The sequence below is a fragment of the Seriola aureovittata genome, chromosome 15, assembly GCF_021018895.1.
Source record: "Seriola aureovittata isolate HTS-2021-v1 ecotype China chromosome 15, ASM2101889v1, whole genome shotgun sequence".
NCBI lineage: Eukaryota > Metazoa > Chordata > Actinopteri > Carangiformes > Carangidae > Seriola > Seriola aureovittata.
In genome coordinates, this window is record NC_079378.1 from 25,962,146 (window position 1) to 25,979,591 (window position 17,446).

Below are 17,446 nucleotides of genomic sequence, written 5' to 3' on the forward strand. Positions count from 1 at the left end.
ATGGAAATATAAATAAAGTAAAACTGGACATATTAAAATGAAAAGACAGGAACTGGCTATAGTTGGTAGGATCAGTATTCTCTGAACACCTTCCATCAGAGCAACAAAATAACAACCCAAGAAGAAGTAAGTAATGAAAAGAATTACTGTTTATTTTTTTAAAGCCAACCTTTAACAAATCTCTACAAACTCGCAGAGACTGGAGTTAAACATGATTATAGCTCTCACTAATGTCAGAGCCTTTGTCTATTCAGTTAATTGTAGCATCGTTGTCCTGATGGAATTGCTCTGTGACCTTTAGTATTTTTATTTCTCCAGCCCTTATATTTGCTAAGTGATGGTATTCTGGCTGATTAGCGAACCCTCGTCCACCCAGACACACACACACACACACACACACACACACACACACACACACACACACACACACACACACACACACACACACACACACACACTATTACAAAACACAATGTATTCACTCCCAGTACCCCACTCCCATTGTTCTGCTTTATAACACTGGGAAAGGAGCATCAGTCAAGTATATTAGCTGGATCCTATTACTGTCACCAGATTGCTCTCTGAGCCATCTTAAAGAGCCCCCAGACAAAACTTCCTGTCATGTTAATCCAAGCTTTAATAAATAGAGGGATGTGTAACCATATTCAAATAGGGGCTCCCGTATTTATGCTGACAAAGAGAGACGGGCTATCACCAAATGACAGATGAAAGTGTTTTGCATGAAAAGGGGAAAAAAAAAAAGTTTTTATCAGTGCTCATTCTCTCCCATTCTGGGGAGAAATGTCAAATTACTGAAATGGCCTTTTAAAAAAGCTTAAGCCTAATCTAAGTAAAACACTGCAGGTATTAGGGATGGTGGCCATTGTGAGTGAAATGAATGTTATTCAGCTCAAGCTAGCAGCTCATTTTATCCCTCTTGTTCACCTATTGATATCAAAGTACGTAATACACACCCTGTCTCCTGAGAGAGATTTATGTTCATCGAACCTGTGAACATTAGAGCATACTGTCATTGAGCGCTTTCACTGATTCATGAATACAGAAAGTCTGTTATTACTTTTTATTTTCCAGATGGTTATTCAAAGGCATTACTAGCTGTGTCATTTAGTTAAAGCTCAGGCAGCCACAAAGGTGCAGTAAGGGGCCCTTTGCATTCCTGAGTATTCTCATCACCAACAAAGGAGCTGATATCGACCTCGCCGATTCAAGCCCAGCACTTTGATTCACATGTGGAAAAGAGCAAAGACACTTTTTCTCAAAGTCACTCGCTCTCTTTCAGACTGGGTTAATTTCTACTTAGTTGCTCCTTGACTCTGAGGAAGAGCTCAGTAAAGCCAGTATTTCACGGCCGCAGGTCTGTATATTTCACTATGCAGTGCTGAGACTTCTCGTTTCATTAATAAGCTGATTGAATCTGAACATGTTTGCTCATTCCTCCCATTGTGTGGCTGAAATTTTCCATGTTTACCGAAGCTGCATGGGTTTCCCTGGTGCCTCGGCACATTTAGCATTATTAGCAGGTGTCTCCTCAAAATGACTGGATATGATGGAGCTATCAATTTCAAAACCCATGTCACCTATTTCTTATAAGTAGTAGTGCAAGTATTTGTAATTAATGATAATACATATAGTATAAATATAGCATTAATTTAGTGTTGACACTTGTGTTTCATTGTTATTAGTATTCCTTTCACCTCGCACTATGCAGACAATTAAATGAAGACTAAGAGATGGATAGGTGTGTGGAGAGAAGTGAAAACTTTCTTTTCAGTTTTTCATTGAATCACTGAGGCATATCACAGACTCACCCACAACGCTTATTTTCTGCATGTTGATTTTGACTAGAGTTCAAATTTGGAAAGCTTATAAATACTGAGCCGGCCTCACTCAGAGCGAACGGTAGGAATAATTAAACTAACAATTGATTCTGTGTAGAAACAGTTTATAAGTGATTCTAATGGAGCTGCTGTATGCCGCAGATGACTGGGATATGTATCTGAGGCGGATCTTGTTGTTGGTGCATCTTAATGTGTCAGTCAACAGAAATGACCCTTTCACTTCTTGACTGTCAGAATATTTCAGTTCCAAACAAGCACAGCATGAGATATGTGAATTTGTCAAGGGGTTAATGAACTTTTCCGATATTAAAAGAGTAATGTGTCTAATAGACGTCGTGTATCTAACCCCACGTTGACTATTCCAGTGCAATCCTTTTCGTCCTCTGAAACCTCCTCACATGTTCAACCTATTTGCCCATTTAAACAACCCTCTTCCCGGCTCTGCCTCACACCCTCCACGTCGTGTTTTCACAGTCTCCCCAAACAGTTCATCGTATCCTCTGACCTCTCTCTGGCCTCCAGTCATTGCTGCTTGCAGCTATATTTACATTAACAAGGAAGGAAGAAGGGGCAGTTGTTTAAGATGTGTTTTATGTGTATTTGTGTGTGTGTGTGTGTGTGTGTGTGTGTGTGTGTGTGTGTGTGTGTGTGTGTGTGTGTGTGTGTGTGTGTGTGTGTGTGTGTGTCTACTAAAAGAGAAATCTGATTGGCTTTCCAGGAGGAAGGACATCATTTTAAATAAGGCCTCAATGTTAAACTGTTTGCTCTAGGGCTTAGGGATTGCTCACCTCTCCAAATACTATTTTAGCTTGAAAGCACAATATTTCCCAGCCTGTGCTTTCACATGGGAGAGTGAGGGAGGGCCCTGGTGCAGCAGTTTCATGGAGGTAGCTTGCAGGCATACTCCATTCTGACAGAATGAGGAGGCACTCTGCAAGAGTGTGGCGGAGAGGAAAGGGGCCCTATTAATAAAATGACTCCATAATGGGTAGTTCCCTGCAGCTTGGCAAAGGAAGACAGGCGGATTGATGGACGAGACCAAGGCTTAGTTCCTCAAGCATACTGAGCTCAACTGTGTGGACATGTCTCTGTGAGGACAAACACAAGCCCAGACACCACGACGTACTGAAGTCCCATTCGTATAGGAAGGAACCACCTTACAGACCATCTCCTGTTTTGCATAAAAGTGGCAGTTTTAAATGAGCAGTACATCACCTCTGAGCCGACTTCAAAAGCCGTCCTGAGCGGGATTTTATTCTATATGAAAGGCTCAAATGATACAATATGCTGTGTAATACTGACAGCTGATTTGAAGGACGGAACAGACAGAATCTACCTTACCTGTCATCGTAGCGAGGAGTAAGAGAATGGTAAACAAGTATCACATTTGTATGAAGCATAATTGGCATTACTTAAGAGTGCAGCAGACATAAAATAGTATTTAGCAGAAATGTGGTTTGTTTACAAGAAAATATTCTTTTTTTTAGCTGCTTCTCTGTTTTGAGGCTGGTTTGGCTGCACTAGAGATGTACTAATAAAATATTGTTTTGCCACAATAGTGTTGCGCTCTGCCCTAACAATGCAGCAGCCTCCTGAAGGCATCACTCCATCATCCTTTCATTACATTTCTTTGTAACAGTACATTGATTAGAGTGGCCTCAGCATGACTGCCTTTTTAATTGTGTATTTGCTGATCTGAAAGCCGTACAGAGCTCTGTGGTGGGATCAGTACTAACCATTTCAACAATGCTCTGAGGCTTTCTTTGACACACAAAGTTCATTGTTAGAATATACATCAGTTTGTATCACCATAGCGACCTCCTTGGATGCTGAGCTGGGGACCTCATAAATATGTAATCCTGACAGATATGAGGAATTGTCTTCCTCAAGTGTTCCTCTCAAGCCATTTTGTTAATGTCAACATGAAGGAAAGTTCCTAGAATAAGTGTTGACATTCAGCCCATGGTGTATATCATTAATAATTACATACACAATAATTTCTGTCGGATGAAAAACTGAAAAACATTTGAAAAACACATTTTTCTGTTGCTGTCAGTTTTTGATAATTAGCTATAAAAAATACATTGAACTGTGTACATGAACCCTCTCAGCTCATCCCCTGTGTTACCATACAGTGGGCGTCATTCATAGTATAATCATATACTATATAACATGTAAATATGTGAGTGTCTGTTATTAAGTCAAGTTCTTTATTCTTGTGTCTCTCTATCTAAACCATCAGCAGTCCAAGAATATAATAGAAACCATCACATTGCTTTTTTAAAAATCATCATTAGGAGAAAAATTATATTTATAAATGAGTTGAAGAATCAGGTTTTGTTAGAAGAAACTTTAAAACAGACATTTACTGTAAGAACAATAAAGAGAAATGGGTTTGACAGAGTAGACATTAGACAAGCGCCTCTTCACCCTACATCACTGTGCTTTTTCTGTGTGTGTGTGTGTGTGTGTGTGTTGTGTGTTAAATTTGCACTCCAGTCGTGCATTTGTATCAGTTCTGCTGAGGGTTGCCACTCATCCATTATAATAAGGAATATTCCTTTTGGGAAAGAGCGAGCTTGTGTTCCAGATTAAACGTAGCTGGCTCGGCCTTCTGCCGTGGAACTGAAAACATAGCTCGTCCATCTACAATCACACTTAAGGACACTGTCCCTTTTGCCACCTTGTGTAATTGCAGGAGCTTATAGGGAGCTGAAATTTTGCCCTCTGCTCCTCGTTAAACCACCACTTGTAAAAGCGCTGAAGCGTGGATGCAGCACATTGCAGCTCAACGTTCCCAGACAATGATATAGATTTCCTCTACAAAAGAACAATTGAAAGGGTTGTCACAAATTTGTCCATTGTCACTGGGTCGCTATCATTTCTCTGTTAATTGCCGTCATTGTAATAGAATATTAGATGCTCTACACTGCGAAGGGAGTGTTGATGAAGGGGCAGTGCCAACTGAGTTTTCTCCTTGACTGTGACCCTTATCTGTCATAATGGTAATGATAATAATAATGTGATACTTCATTGATCCCTGTAGGGATTTTTTTTAACCTCTTTGCCCCGTACACAGTGAGGCTGTGGTGCAGGTTCAGCTGCAGACTGAGACACTTAAAGAAAACTGTTGCTTGTCAACAAGGAGGCTTAAAACTGGATCCTCCAGTTAAACAGTGTCTCTCGACTCAAGATGTGATTTTTTTGTAGAGTACATCAGGACTGAAGTGGTTCATACGACCGGTATTTATTGTGACTCTTGAGGTTGGGGTTGTGTCTACAGACAATCATATTCATCTGTACTGAGTTGGTTTTATATTATTATTATTTATAGGCAGAGAGCCCTTCTAAATTATGTGGGATTCCACAGTATTTTGGCTTTTTTATCAAATAGAATAAAATCATAAAAATGGAAGTTCTCCTACTGCATGTTTTCTATACGTCGTCCATTTACGTACTTGGCAGCTCCCCAAGCACCAGCTGCTGGCTCAATTCCAGACGATTCACATCTGCCTGGTTATTGCCTTTATATCATATTGAAGACACATTTTGAAGGAGGGAGTCTAATGAGTCCATTGACTGGACAGTGAAATGAACAAGATGTTAATCTGCATGAGTAATCCTGCTCCTTGATTTTTAGTTCTGTGAGCACTATGGTGGAAGGTGATGCTATAGGTTTGATCCTGTTATGCAGCACAAAATATCTAGATGAATAAACTGTTGATTGTGATGTTGTCATTTCAATTGGACAAAGCTTTTTTCACTGGCACCAACTGAATATTTCACCTCACAGCGGTGTGTCCAGTTGTCATTTTGCATGAAAAATGTATGCATTCTTTAACTTGAGGTATCTATGCCAGACTTGTTTAAGTTGAAATAGCCACATGTTGACTAAATGATCTGCTCTTTGAAGCATCACATGGTGAAGTCATGGAAATAACAGACTGTGTCTTGGTGTCGGCAGGGGGACGACAATTATAGTAATCCTCGACACCAAAACAGACACTAAAATTTCCTGATAAATACACACACACACACACACACACACACACACACACACACACACACACACACACACACACACACACACACACCTTTCCACTCAGGTAAAAGTGAAGAAATCTCTGTGCACCAAACACAAAAGCCTCAAACGCAGAACCCAAAGCCTGAACCAAAGGTGGGCACAGCCAGTCCCAGGTCACTATCTGCGCCTCACGTCTCCATTCCTTTGGCATCAGATATGATCTATATCAGTGTCACCCCCAAATTGCAGGAAAGCTCCTCTGCTAGCCTTCAGCCATGGGCTGAATGTAAATGTGCATTTGACACCTATCTAAATCGCTGTCATAATTCATTTCCAGAGCTCTTAAATCTCTCCCTGTCACCTGGCACCTCTGCTGTTTTCCTGTCCAAAAACAGAGCACATTAGCCTTTATTGATGCCTTTGTCCTTTGATACATAATTCATCATTCAGCCATCTCTTTTTTAAGTCTTTTTTTGAATTATCATGTATTTTTCTGAGGTTGCCCAAACATATGGATTGATACAGACGGAGATGTTGCACCTGCTGTGGCGTTTACTCTCATCGTATATGACGGGAACACTGTGTTTGACCAGGGTGATATAAAGCTTGACCAATCATATGCAGTTGTTTCACTTGAATCTATCTGCACTGGAAACCTCATGTGTTTCACTAAATCAGACAGCGGGCGGCCTGCAGCACATGGAGGTCAAATGTGTTTCTATAGAGTGTTCATCTGGAGCCATGTGACATATGCCCCTCAGCTACATTACTGTCAAATGTAGTCATATGTTTCGTCACAAACAACCTTGTATTCTGGGATGTGTCAGTGCATCTGTTATACATGTCTTTAAATGCTTTGAATTAAACTGTTATCTTTTGAAACGTTTCAACTTTATCTTAAAAGGCAATAACTTGTGTCTTTGATCTTCAACGGTCACTATACAGGACGCTAAGACACACTGCATTTCACTAACCAACATGGTCACCTTTAAGCTTCTAATGGAAATAAAACGAACTCACAGTATGTAAAACATAAATGTTTGTAAGCTGCATGTAAGGCCTCAGTTATACTGGCTCGTGGACGCGTACATGGACAGCTGTGTACAGCTGCTGTCACCACATGTACTTATTTTCATTCATACATAGTAGATCGTCGTCTACGTATTTTGCACATGCATCAAATCAAAATGCCAACATCTATGTGAGATGAGCAACACTGGCTTAACTGTGCAGGAACATCATGAATCTATCGAAGAATGTAAAGAACATAAAAGTTCACTTACCCACTCACCCACGCCCACAGCCTTACTACAGAGTTTAAATTGGTATTCCACCACCACGTCTGCTACCACTGTCACTGTTACTACTTCCACTGCTACTACTGTTCCTGTTGTTGACACCATTATGTGAGGTCAGTGCTGCTCATGTTAGTTTTATACCACGTTTAAAAGTTGGATTTTATTCATGTGTCCAGTACAAAAGATTTCTTGTATTTTTTAATGTCTTTTGTCCACCTTGTGAGGATAGTCTCTCTCACACATCTGTTTAATGGATGTACAATGTTAACTAATACCTGCTGAATCAAACTGCGATTCACAGAATGACATCAAAACAAAAAAAAAAGGAATCAAATGACTTCTTTATAAATTGTGAATAAAAGTTAAATTTCTGGAAAACCAACAATTCACAGAGCTGATACACTCCTGTCAGCCCTTTTTTTTTGGAGCAGGTTATTTGGTTCAGACGTGTTTGCTGCAGGTTTAGTTAAAGAGCTGCCTGGCCTTCTGCCCCCGACTCTCTTCTACCAGCCTTCTCTTTTTAAGTGGTCATGGACTGTTCCAGTGCATATACCACAGTGAAATAGACTTTTGCTCTTTTCTTCATTGTCACAAAAGGCCAGGCACTTCGCTGGAGTTCCCATTCCCCTTTTACATAGTGATAAGACAGCCATTATCCTTTGAACCTTTCTTTTCACCAAGCCAGGAGAAAAGGAAGAGTGAAAAAGAAGGAGGAGGAGGAGGACAGAGAAAGATTTCTTCCCTGAGGTGAGCCTGGCTTCACCTCTGTGTGGTGGGCTTTTTTGTGAGCAGTGAAGAGGTCCTTAACCTTCTATCAGATGGAGGCACACAGTTGTGTTCTGCTTGAATAACTACATTGAAAAGCCCTGAAGCACGGGAGATGGTTCTATAGACTCTGCAAGTGGCAGAGAGAGAGAGAGAGGGAGAGGGAGAGAGAGAGGGAGAGGGAGTGACAGAGAGGGGGAGACTGTATTGTATGACCTGCTGGAGTGTGACCCTCACATGATGTGCACATTCTTTGTTAAAGTGCCCATCAGTGCTTTACTGTGAATCTGTGTTCTTTGTTGTATGGGTCTCGCTGACAGGATGGTCCTCCACTAATAATGTCACAACAACACAGTTCACACATTCATATAACACACTTCCATTAATAGACCTCACCTCATTTTACACGGCAGCAGTCTTTCCACTATCAGGCTGCAAATGGCTTTACACTAGCAATGCTATCAATAACAGAGTGTAGAAATTTGAATGTCATGTTGCATGAAGGACTCATGGTGGCTGATGGGTAATGATACTGTGGGCCATTCCCATAATGCAGAGCAGTCAGGTTTAATGTGGACACGAGATCATTCATTGTACATTGATCGTTGTTAGTTACAGATTAACACAGAAGTCAAACATAGTTTTATGTTCAGTCCAATATTTTTGCAGGTGCCTGTGGGAACAGTATCATCTTACATTATCACATTATTAATCAATAACAGTTGTCATACTAATCAATGAGAGTTGTCATAACAGTTGTCTGTGTCTGAGAACGCAGTTGATGCATGCTGCACATAGACTCCTCTGACTGTTTGAATATTACTTATATGAGATGATAGCGTTGGAGTGCTGTATGTTTGTGTCTCCTGTGTAAGTGATCACGAGCTGTCAGCCACACGTGTCAAATGAAACCTTTACCGCGGTCGGTAAACATGCCACTCCATCTCTGCTCTGCAGTGAAGCTCTCACACTGTCAGACGTGGAGACATTATGAACTGTCTCTGGTGTTATGAGCCGGATTCAAAGTTTTCTCACATTAACTCCAGGACAGTGTAATTATCTGGCTCGGTACTGAATGTGACAGTGGAGTTACTGAACTGCAAGAAAAACAATCCCAAAGTTTCTCTCTGTTCTTCATACTCAGGCAATGAAATCACAAGCCGCTGCACTACAAATTCCAGTTATGCTACTTCCTGTCACTTTAATGTGATTTTCATTAGATGGCCTGGCAGGAGATAGAGGTCGGGTTACCTGACATTATAAATATGTCTTTATAAAAGCGTAGCTTCAGGTCACATTGCTTGGCAGCTGTTTATTTGTACTCCACTTTTATATGTTTTCCCACCATACAGTCATCAGATGGCACATTTTTCACAGGCACAGCAAACTACTTTTTTCTTCTGCCGTGTCAAGAAGAAACAGTTTGGGAGAATTAATGACTTTGTTAGTGGTTTTGCAAAAGTACAAGCTACAGTACCACAGTTGTAGGGCTGGTGAATTTATTTTCACACTTGACAATTAATTTCAGTTGCGCCTTCAGATTGTTGCTGTTTAACTTCACACGGTCCTCCTGCTATACTTTCACTGTTTATTCAGGACAGTTGATGGAGCAGCTCCTTCCAGTTCAGCCGGACAACACTATTCACACTGATCTCTCACATGGGACTCTGTCTCCTCCCTGCAACACATTTCCACTGTATATCCATTGTAATAAGGTTGTGTGCTTAACTCCGCCCCAGCATCCACCTGTAGGCTGTGATTCCCCGCCCACTTCAGGTGCTGAGTGCTGTGTACTCTTGCAATGGATCAAAACATACACATAGCACGTAACGTATACTGTAGGTATACTGTGTATAAAGGTAATTGTTGCCAGATATTTTTGGCGATTTGGAAATATTTTGGGGTGGTGCACATAAAGTGCCTGAGTGCAGCATGTGGCCTTTGAGCCGTGCAATGAGTAACCGGGTCCTGCAAGCTGTGCCAACGTCTTGTGTGCCAAATGTGTGGCAAGAGGGTGGCATGAAGAGTGTGCCAGCACTAGTCTGCCTGGCTGCCAGGCACTTCTCTTTATCCAATCAGACAGTTCGGCTTGAGTGAGACCCCTATTCTTGTCTCTTGCTATCTCCTCCCGAAGCTTTGTCACCCTCCCATGAAAAACACAGACGGATGCGTGCATGCACAGTATCAAGCCTTGCTACACTGTCGCACTTACCTAGAGACCATAACCGGGGAGCAAATGGTGCAGAATGTTCCCTCTTTGTTTCTGTGTGCTGATGCTCTCTGCTCCTCTGTCCTTTTTATTTCTCTCGCAGACAGAATCACAGGCTGAATGAACGTGCCTCACTCTGTTTTTTAAACATTTCTTCAGGGGTATAGGAAGCAGAGAAATGCTGTGTGTCTGCGTGTGGCTTTATTGGACATGATGAGGGATGATACTATGGTGGAAGCTGCTGCTGCTGTGAGATGAGGAAGGATCTTTTTTCTTCTCATGCTCACTTAGTGCTATCTGTCTATCCGTCACTCTGCCCAAGACCGGACATCAGTGTTCATCAAAATAAACATATCGTCCACACATTTCTCCATCTGCTCGTCATTGTTATTCATTTTCATTCACACCTTTGCCACATTTAATCCAGACAATGAGTAAAAACCATTTAGCAATAAAACTACAGTCAGGTATGAAAATGGTAACCTGACAGTAATCCTGTGACCGCAGAATGATTATGTAGCAGAGAGGTGCTTGGAAAGAAATCAGTGAGAATATATATTCTAAGAGTAATTACAGAGAGGAGAAGAGATGTGATTCAAGGAGGAGGGAAAATGACATGAAGTACTCGCTGAAAAGATTAAGCTCACGTCAGAACTTCTCTTGTGTCTTCCAGGTTGATGATGCCATGCTTATGTTTGATAAGACTACTAACAGACATAGAGGTAAGTGCACAGATTCTGTTCCCTTTCTCTCCATTGTCTGTCTTTCTGAAAGGTGAGAAAATAGTCATTTTATGTCCTTTCCCCATGAGATAACACAGAACAGTTCCATTTCACATGATATTAGGTGTACCATCTGTTCAACAATGGGAGCGTGTCAAAGTAATCAATAAGCTGGTACGGTGTTTAGAATGTTTGAGCATTAGATGGTGTTTGTGTGTGTGTGTATGTGTGTGTGTGTGTGTGTGTGTGTGTGGTGTGAGTGTTTCAGAGAGGTGCTTAAAGGGTGTAAAGATTGTGAGATGGTGGGTGCTGTGCAGTCAGATAACAGCATCAGATAAGACCCAGTAGAAGCACTGACTTTATCTCTCTCTCTCATCGTCTCCTTATCTGAGATGAGGGGACGTTTCTCTCTCAAGCAGAGGACTTTCCAAAGACAGGTTTCCTCCCTGCACCACAATGCAGTGTTGTGTATTTAAGGCGAGTGCGCTCTGTTTTACAGGCCTGACTTACCCACCAGTATGTACAGGCCCGTCACTTACCCCAAGCCCTGTGCCACGACTATTATTGGCTATGAATCCTCACATAGGTGTGTTAAAGGAACCTTTAGGAGACAGACTGTCCCTGGCTGCGTCTGTGTCCATGGATCATTGTGTGTGTGAGCAGTCGACAGGCACTGACAGGTATTTCCACAAGAAAAAGGAGCAGACACTTCTCTGTTTGTCACACCACTCAGCTCACTAGTAGGCAGAGCTGGCATCACACCATCTCGCCGAGCAGAGCTGAGCCGAGCTGAGCCGACTGAGCGCAGTTTTTCCAGATAGATGTAAACTTTTTTTTTGCACTGAGCGATTCATCCTGTCAATGTGCATAAATGTTTAAGTGCAGTTGGCTTGGATTGAAAGCTGTATCTTTTTTTTGTGCAAACTCTCTCCCTCTTCTTTTTTCTACTGTATCTGTATCTGTGTGTGTGTGTGTGTGTGTGTGTGTGTGTGTGTGTGTGTGTGTGTGTGTGTGTGTGTGTGTGTGTGTGTGTGTGTGTTTGTACTCTGCATGTGTATATGCTGTGCAGGCGAACTCTTTGAGTCTGGTAAACAGTTTCTAAGTGTGGAACATGTGAACTATAGTGGAAGTGATCTATGGCTTTGAGGGGATTTTGATCTGTAGTGACAGAACCCAGTGTGAGGTCTACTTTGAGACGAAGGCTTCTCTCTCTCTCTCTCTCTCTTATTTCTGGCTTGTCTCTCTCTTCTGTCTGCTGCACTGCCAGCCCTCTGTGGAAGGGGATGGGCTCCGCGCTCAGGGAGTGTGTTAGGCGTTTGCCTTTGGGCAGCAAAATGCCCTTCAAATGAAGACAATGATGGAGAAACAGCCTCTGTGGCATTTTTTCTGATGACAACGGACGTATTTATATTGAGTGTGACACTGAGGCAGGAGGCAGGTGCAGTTCTTCCTGCAGTTTCCCTTTCTTCTAACCAGCATCTAGATATTTGGTCACGATGGGAATTTGAAACAGTAGATATTTGCTGCTTTCATCTTAAAAACACAACGGGACTTCAGATGAATTGCATAGTATATTACAGACCCATAAGAAACTGTGAATTATTCATCAGAGCCATTGGTGTGATTGTGTAATATTAATGGCTCGGCTGCCCTGTGACCACAAACGAAAGGACACTGAATATATTATCAGTGAAACCAGAGCCTGGGCCCACTTTACCACTCCCCACCGATCTGGTGATGGGCATCTGGCAGCCCGCAGTCCAAATCAATTCCCCACCTGTGTTCATTTTTATCTTACAGATTGATTCATGAAAAAATAATTCCTGCTTTATATCTGCAGCACTGCAATAGAAATAACACTTTCTTTATTTAACAATTCAGACATTATACCTGCAATTCTCCTAAAACCATGCTGCCTCTTCCATAATTACAAGTCCCTAAATTAACAGTTCACTCTGTGACTGCAGTACATTTCTAATAGTTGATGCCATCTTTTTTTGTTTTTTTCTTGATAATGTGGAGTTCTTTTGTACCTGCAACACAGACGCGCTGTACTGTACTGATGTCTGGTCTACGTCTGCTCTGACTCTAACACTGAAGAACAGGGGCCTTGTACTTTTTACTGAGGCAAAATAAGGAGATAGGAAGCAAATGTCTCTGCAGTCAGGAAGCACTTTTATATTTACCGGAACATTTGTGAGGTTAGAAAAATAATACTTCAGCTATAAGCAAATTAAACAGAATATAGAGAAGAGACCACACACAAACAGTTTATTATGGAGACGAGCAGGAAGTCAAATGTCTCCTTCAGAGAAGGAGCTGGCTATCGTCAGATCGCAGCAGTTAAAGGTGATCTTGCTGTGGCTCACACTATGACTTCATATCACCTCATTTGAATGTTATCTCAGCGCCTTTTTATTTTTCCCATTAAGCTTTTTTTACATAGAGGCTGTATGGTATATTACTATAATGCATTGTATTCTGTTTGTTTATTGTGTATGAGATGCATGATCAACACTTGATTGTAAGTGTGTTTTCTTTGGGCCTGTGGCGAATTGGATAGAGGACAAACGTCACACTCCACTAGTAGCAGCATTGTCCTTCAGACGGTCCCTGGGAGGCTGTGAAACGACAGCCAGAGGAGACATTCGCTACCCTTCTCGTTCTTTTTCACTCTATCTCTCCCAGTCACTCAGTCTTATTCTTTCTTCCTTTTCTTTTACACAGTTGCACTATTTCTGTCCCATACCATCTCCCCACCCTGCCTGTCTTTGCCATCCCTGCGTTTCTCTCGTCTTTCTCTCTGTCTCTCCTGCTAGAGGACACTCGCTGTAAGCAAAGCTCCTCACAAAGGCGCACACTGCACACCATCTCCTTGGCATTTAAAGGAGTAGAATACGGCCAATTGTGTTGGAAATTGAACTCTCTAAAGCCTCCCTTCCTACTGCAGCAGTTCATTGTGGGTGAGTTCAGTGTCTTTGGTGAGCAGCTCGGGCTGTCCAGAGGTTGATGCCAGAGGGCGCCTATTGTTCCACGTTCTGCTGCAGTGTCCCCCACCACTCCGCCTCCTTCAGCCTTCTTTTCTTCACCTGACACTCATTCTGTGACAGAAAGAGGAAATCAGGAATGTGAACATTTGTAATCACATATTTCTTCTTTTTTGAATTCTGGATGGTTTATTCAGCAGAGCAGGAGGTGCAGACCACAGCGTGTGCGTGCGTGCGTGTGTGTGTGTGTGTGTGTGTGTGTGCGTGCGCGCGCTCTGGTACAGAACCATGAGTACAGCAGTCACATACCAGTCATCTTTCCCAACACCCTCCACATGACTTCCTGTGCCGGCGCTGGATGACAGGACGAGCTATACGGGTAGGAAATAAATGCTTTTGGAATCGCCCTGAGTCAGAATCAGTCTGTCATCCCTTACCTACTCCCGTCCTACAGGCTGACATATGATCTATGATCTAAAATGTGATTTTACTGTCAAACACAATTGGTAGTGCCGGGGAGAGTGTTGCCGAGGTGAGAAAAATGGCATATCTTAGAGGAGGGGATGGAGACACTGAGGAAAGAGTGGCATGTATCGTCCTCCGCCAAAGCAGCGGGGTTTAATTCATAAGCAGAAAGTACAGTAGATGATAGATGAAGTCTTTGTCTACTGATACACGTCTTTTAGCAAGTGGTGCTTTTGCCACAACCTTAATTAGCCCTCCCTCTCCACCATATCGCCACTCTCTTCATCAACAACATCTCTGTAGCATAATTCCACCAGGATAGAATACGTAGTATAGATATACACCTCCTCTGATTTGATTATTCACAAGCAGCTTCTCAGCATCATGACTAATCCACACGAATCCAAAAAAGATAAGTATATACAATGCAAATTAGTACTTTGCAATCGCAATGCTAAATTACTCTTTTACAATTATGAGTAGCTGATTAATTGGGTCAAAACTGTGCACCACAGTGATTGTTTAATTCATGCTCTGCAAAAATCTGTACTCCCTAAAAACCAGTGTTAGCCCTGCAGTTTTCATCAAGTTCTTGTTTTCCAACAAGTTTGTAGTTTATTATTGAGAGTAACAGTATTGAAGGTGGCACCTGTGTCTATTTTTGTGATACACTGGTCCTCTCTCACCTATTTAATTGCACCATTAAGAAAGATGATGAAATCGAGTGTAACTTTCTTTCATATTGTTTTATAATAGTTTGTAACCAGACAGCAGCCATTAGCTTTAAAGACTGTGTGACTGATTGTAAGCCAAATTCCTTCTTTATTTGAATGATGCAAGTAATAGTAATGTGCAACAGTGTTAGGGACCAGGATAAAGAAATGGAGGCTGAATTGTTTCAGTCACAAGGCTGCTTTGTGCCGGAGCCACTGAGCGAGGCGCGTATTAGAAGCCATGTTCCTGGAGAAGAAGGGGATTCTTGGTTTTTGTGCGAGGTCGGGGCCAATGCTGTGTGAATTTGTGTATAGGCCTTTTTTTCTATGGGCTTAAAGGGCTGGTTTTCTTCTTGGCAGACGAACAGAAGGCTGCATTGTGTGTGTCTGTAATCTCTTTACCTGGATTGGCAGCAAAGCTAGCAAGTGCAGCTCCCAGTGTGGAATTGGCACTGAGGAGTCAATGTCACACTGAGCGAGCTGCCTTCCAAACAACCAAAAAACTGGTGGTGTCTCTTTGCGACAGTGTGTGTGTGGATGCGGGGTTTTTTTTCTGTGTATGCTAAAGCTGACAAATATGCAGCACTGACCCACTGTCTAACAATATCACATTGTTATTTAGTGGCTGTGGTAGTTTGTGTGTGTGTGTGTGTGTGTGTGTGTGTGGTGTGTGTGTGTGTGTGTGTGTGTGTGTGTGCGTGCGCGCGCTCTGGTACAGAACCATGAGTACAGCAGTCACATACCAGTCATCTTTCCCAACACCCTCCACATGACTTCCTGTGCCGGCGCTGGATGACAGGACGAGCTATACGGGTAGGAAATAAATGCTTTTGGAATCGCCCTGAGTCAGAATCAGTCTGTCATCCCTTACCTACTCCCGTCCTACAGGCTGACATATGATCTATGATCTAAAATGTGATTTTACTGTCAAACACAATTGGTAGTGCCGGGGAGAGTGTTGCCGAGGTGAGAAAAATGGCATATCTTAGAGGAGGGGATGGAGACACTGAGGAAAGAGTGGCATGTATCGTCCTCCGCCAAAGCAGCGGGGTTTAATTCATAAGCAGAAAGTACAGTAGATGATAGATGAAGTCTTTGTCTACTGATACACGTCTTTTAGCAAGTGGTGCTTTTGCCACAACCTTAATTAGCCCTCCCTCTCCACCATATCGCCACTCTCTTCATCAACAACATCTCTGTAGCATAATTCCACCAGGATAGAATACGTAGTATAGATATACACCTCCTCTGATTTGATTATTCACAAGCAGCTTCTCAGCATCATGACTAATCCACACGAATCCAAAAAAGATAAGTATATACAATGCAAATTAGTACTTTGCAATCGCAATGCTAAATTACTCTTTTACAATTATGAGTAGCTGATTAATTGGGTCAAAACTGTGCACCACAGTGATTGTTTAATTCATGCTCTGCAAAAATCTGTACTCCCTAAAAACCAGTGTTAGCCCTGCAGTTTTCATCAAGTTCTTGTTTTCCAACAAGTTTGTAGTTTATTATTGAGAGTAACAGTATTGAAGGTGGCACCTGTGTCTATTTTTGTGATACACTGGTCCTCTCTCACCTATTTAATTGCACCATTAAGAAAGATGATGAAATCGAGTGTAACTTTCTTTCATATTGTTTTATAATAGTTTGTAACCAGACAGCAGCCATTAGCTTTAAAGACTGTGTGACTGATTGTAAGCCAAATTCCTTCTTTATTTGAATGATGCAAGTAATAGTAATGTGCAACAGTGTTAGGGACCAGGATAAAGAAATGGAGGCTGAATTGTTTCAGTCACAAGGCTGCTTTGTGCCGGAGCCACTGAGCGAGGCGCGTATTAGAAGCCATGTTCCTGGAGAAGAAGGGGATTCTTGGTTTTTGTGCGAGGTCGGGGCCAATGCTGTGTGAATTTGTGTATAGGCCTTTTTTTCTATGGGCTTAAAGGGCTGGTTTTCTTCTTGGCAGACGAACAGAAGGCTGCATTGTGTGTGTCTGTAATCTCTTTACCTGGATTGGCAGCAAAGCTAGCAAGTGCAGCTCCCAGTGTGGAATTGGCACTGAGGAGTCAATGTCACACTGAGCGAGCTGCCTTCCAAACAACCAAAAAACTGGTGGTGTCTCTTTGCGACAGTGTGTGTGTGGATGCGGGGTTTTTTTTCTGTGTATGCTAAAGCTGACAAATATGCAGCACTGACCCACTGTCTAACAATATCACATTGTTATTTAGTGGCTGTGGTAGTTTGTGTGTGTGTGTGTGTGTGTGTGTGTGTGTGTGTGTGTGTGTGTGTGTGTGTGTGTGTGTGTGTGTGTGTTTGTCACAATCTCAAAACTGTGCTGTAGAGAGCAAACGTCTTCGCCCCAGGATACAGAAGCTCATACAGTAACAAAGACCTGAGT

The 17,446-nt window shown here is 42.2% G+C and overlaps 1 protein-coding gene across 12 annotated transcripts in view; it reads left to right on the top strand.

The window, feature by feature from the left end:
• Positions 1–17,446, top strand: part of LOC130182102 (RNA-binding protein Musashi homolog 2) — a 223,844-nt gene that overhangs the window by 114,961 nt on the left and 91,437 nt on the right. For all 12 annotated transcript variants that reach the window (XM_056396698.1, XM_056396699.1, XM_056396697.1 and 9 more), the window contains one exon: positions 10,829–10,877. In XM_056396698.1, the coding sequence (XP_056252673.1) occupies positions 10,829–10,877 (49 nt within the window). The remainder of the gene's footprint in view (positions 1–10,828; positions 10,878–17,446) is intronic.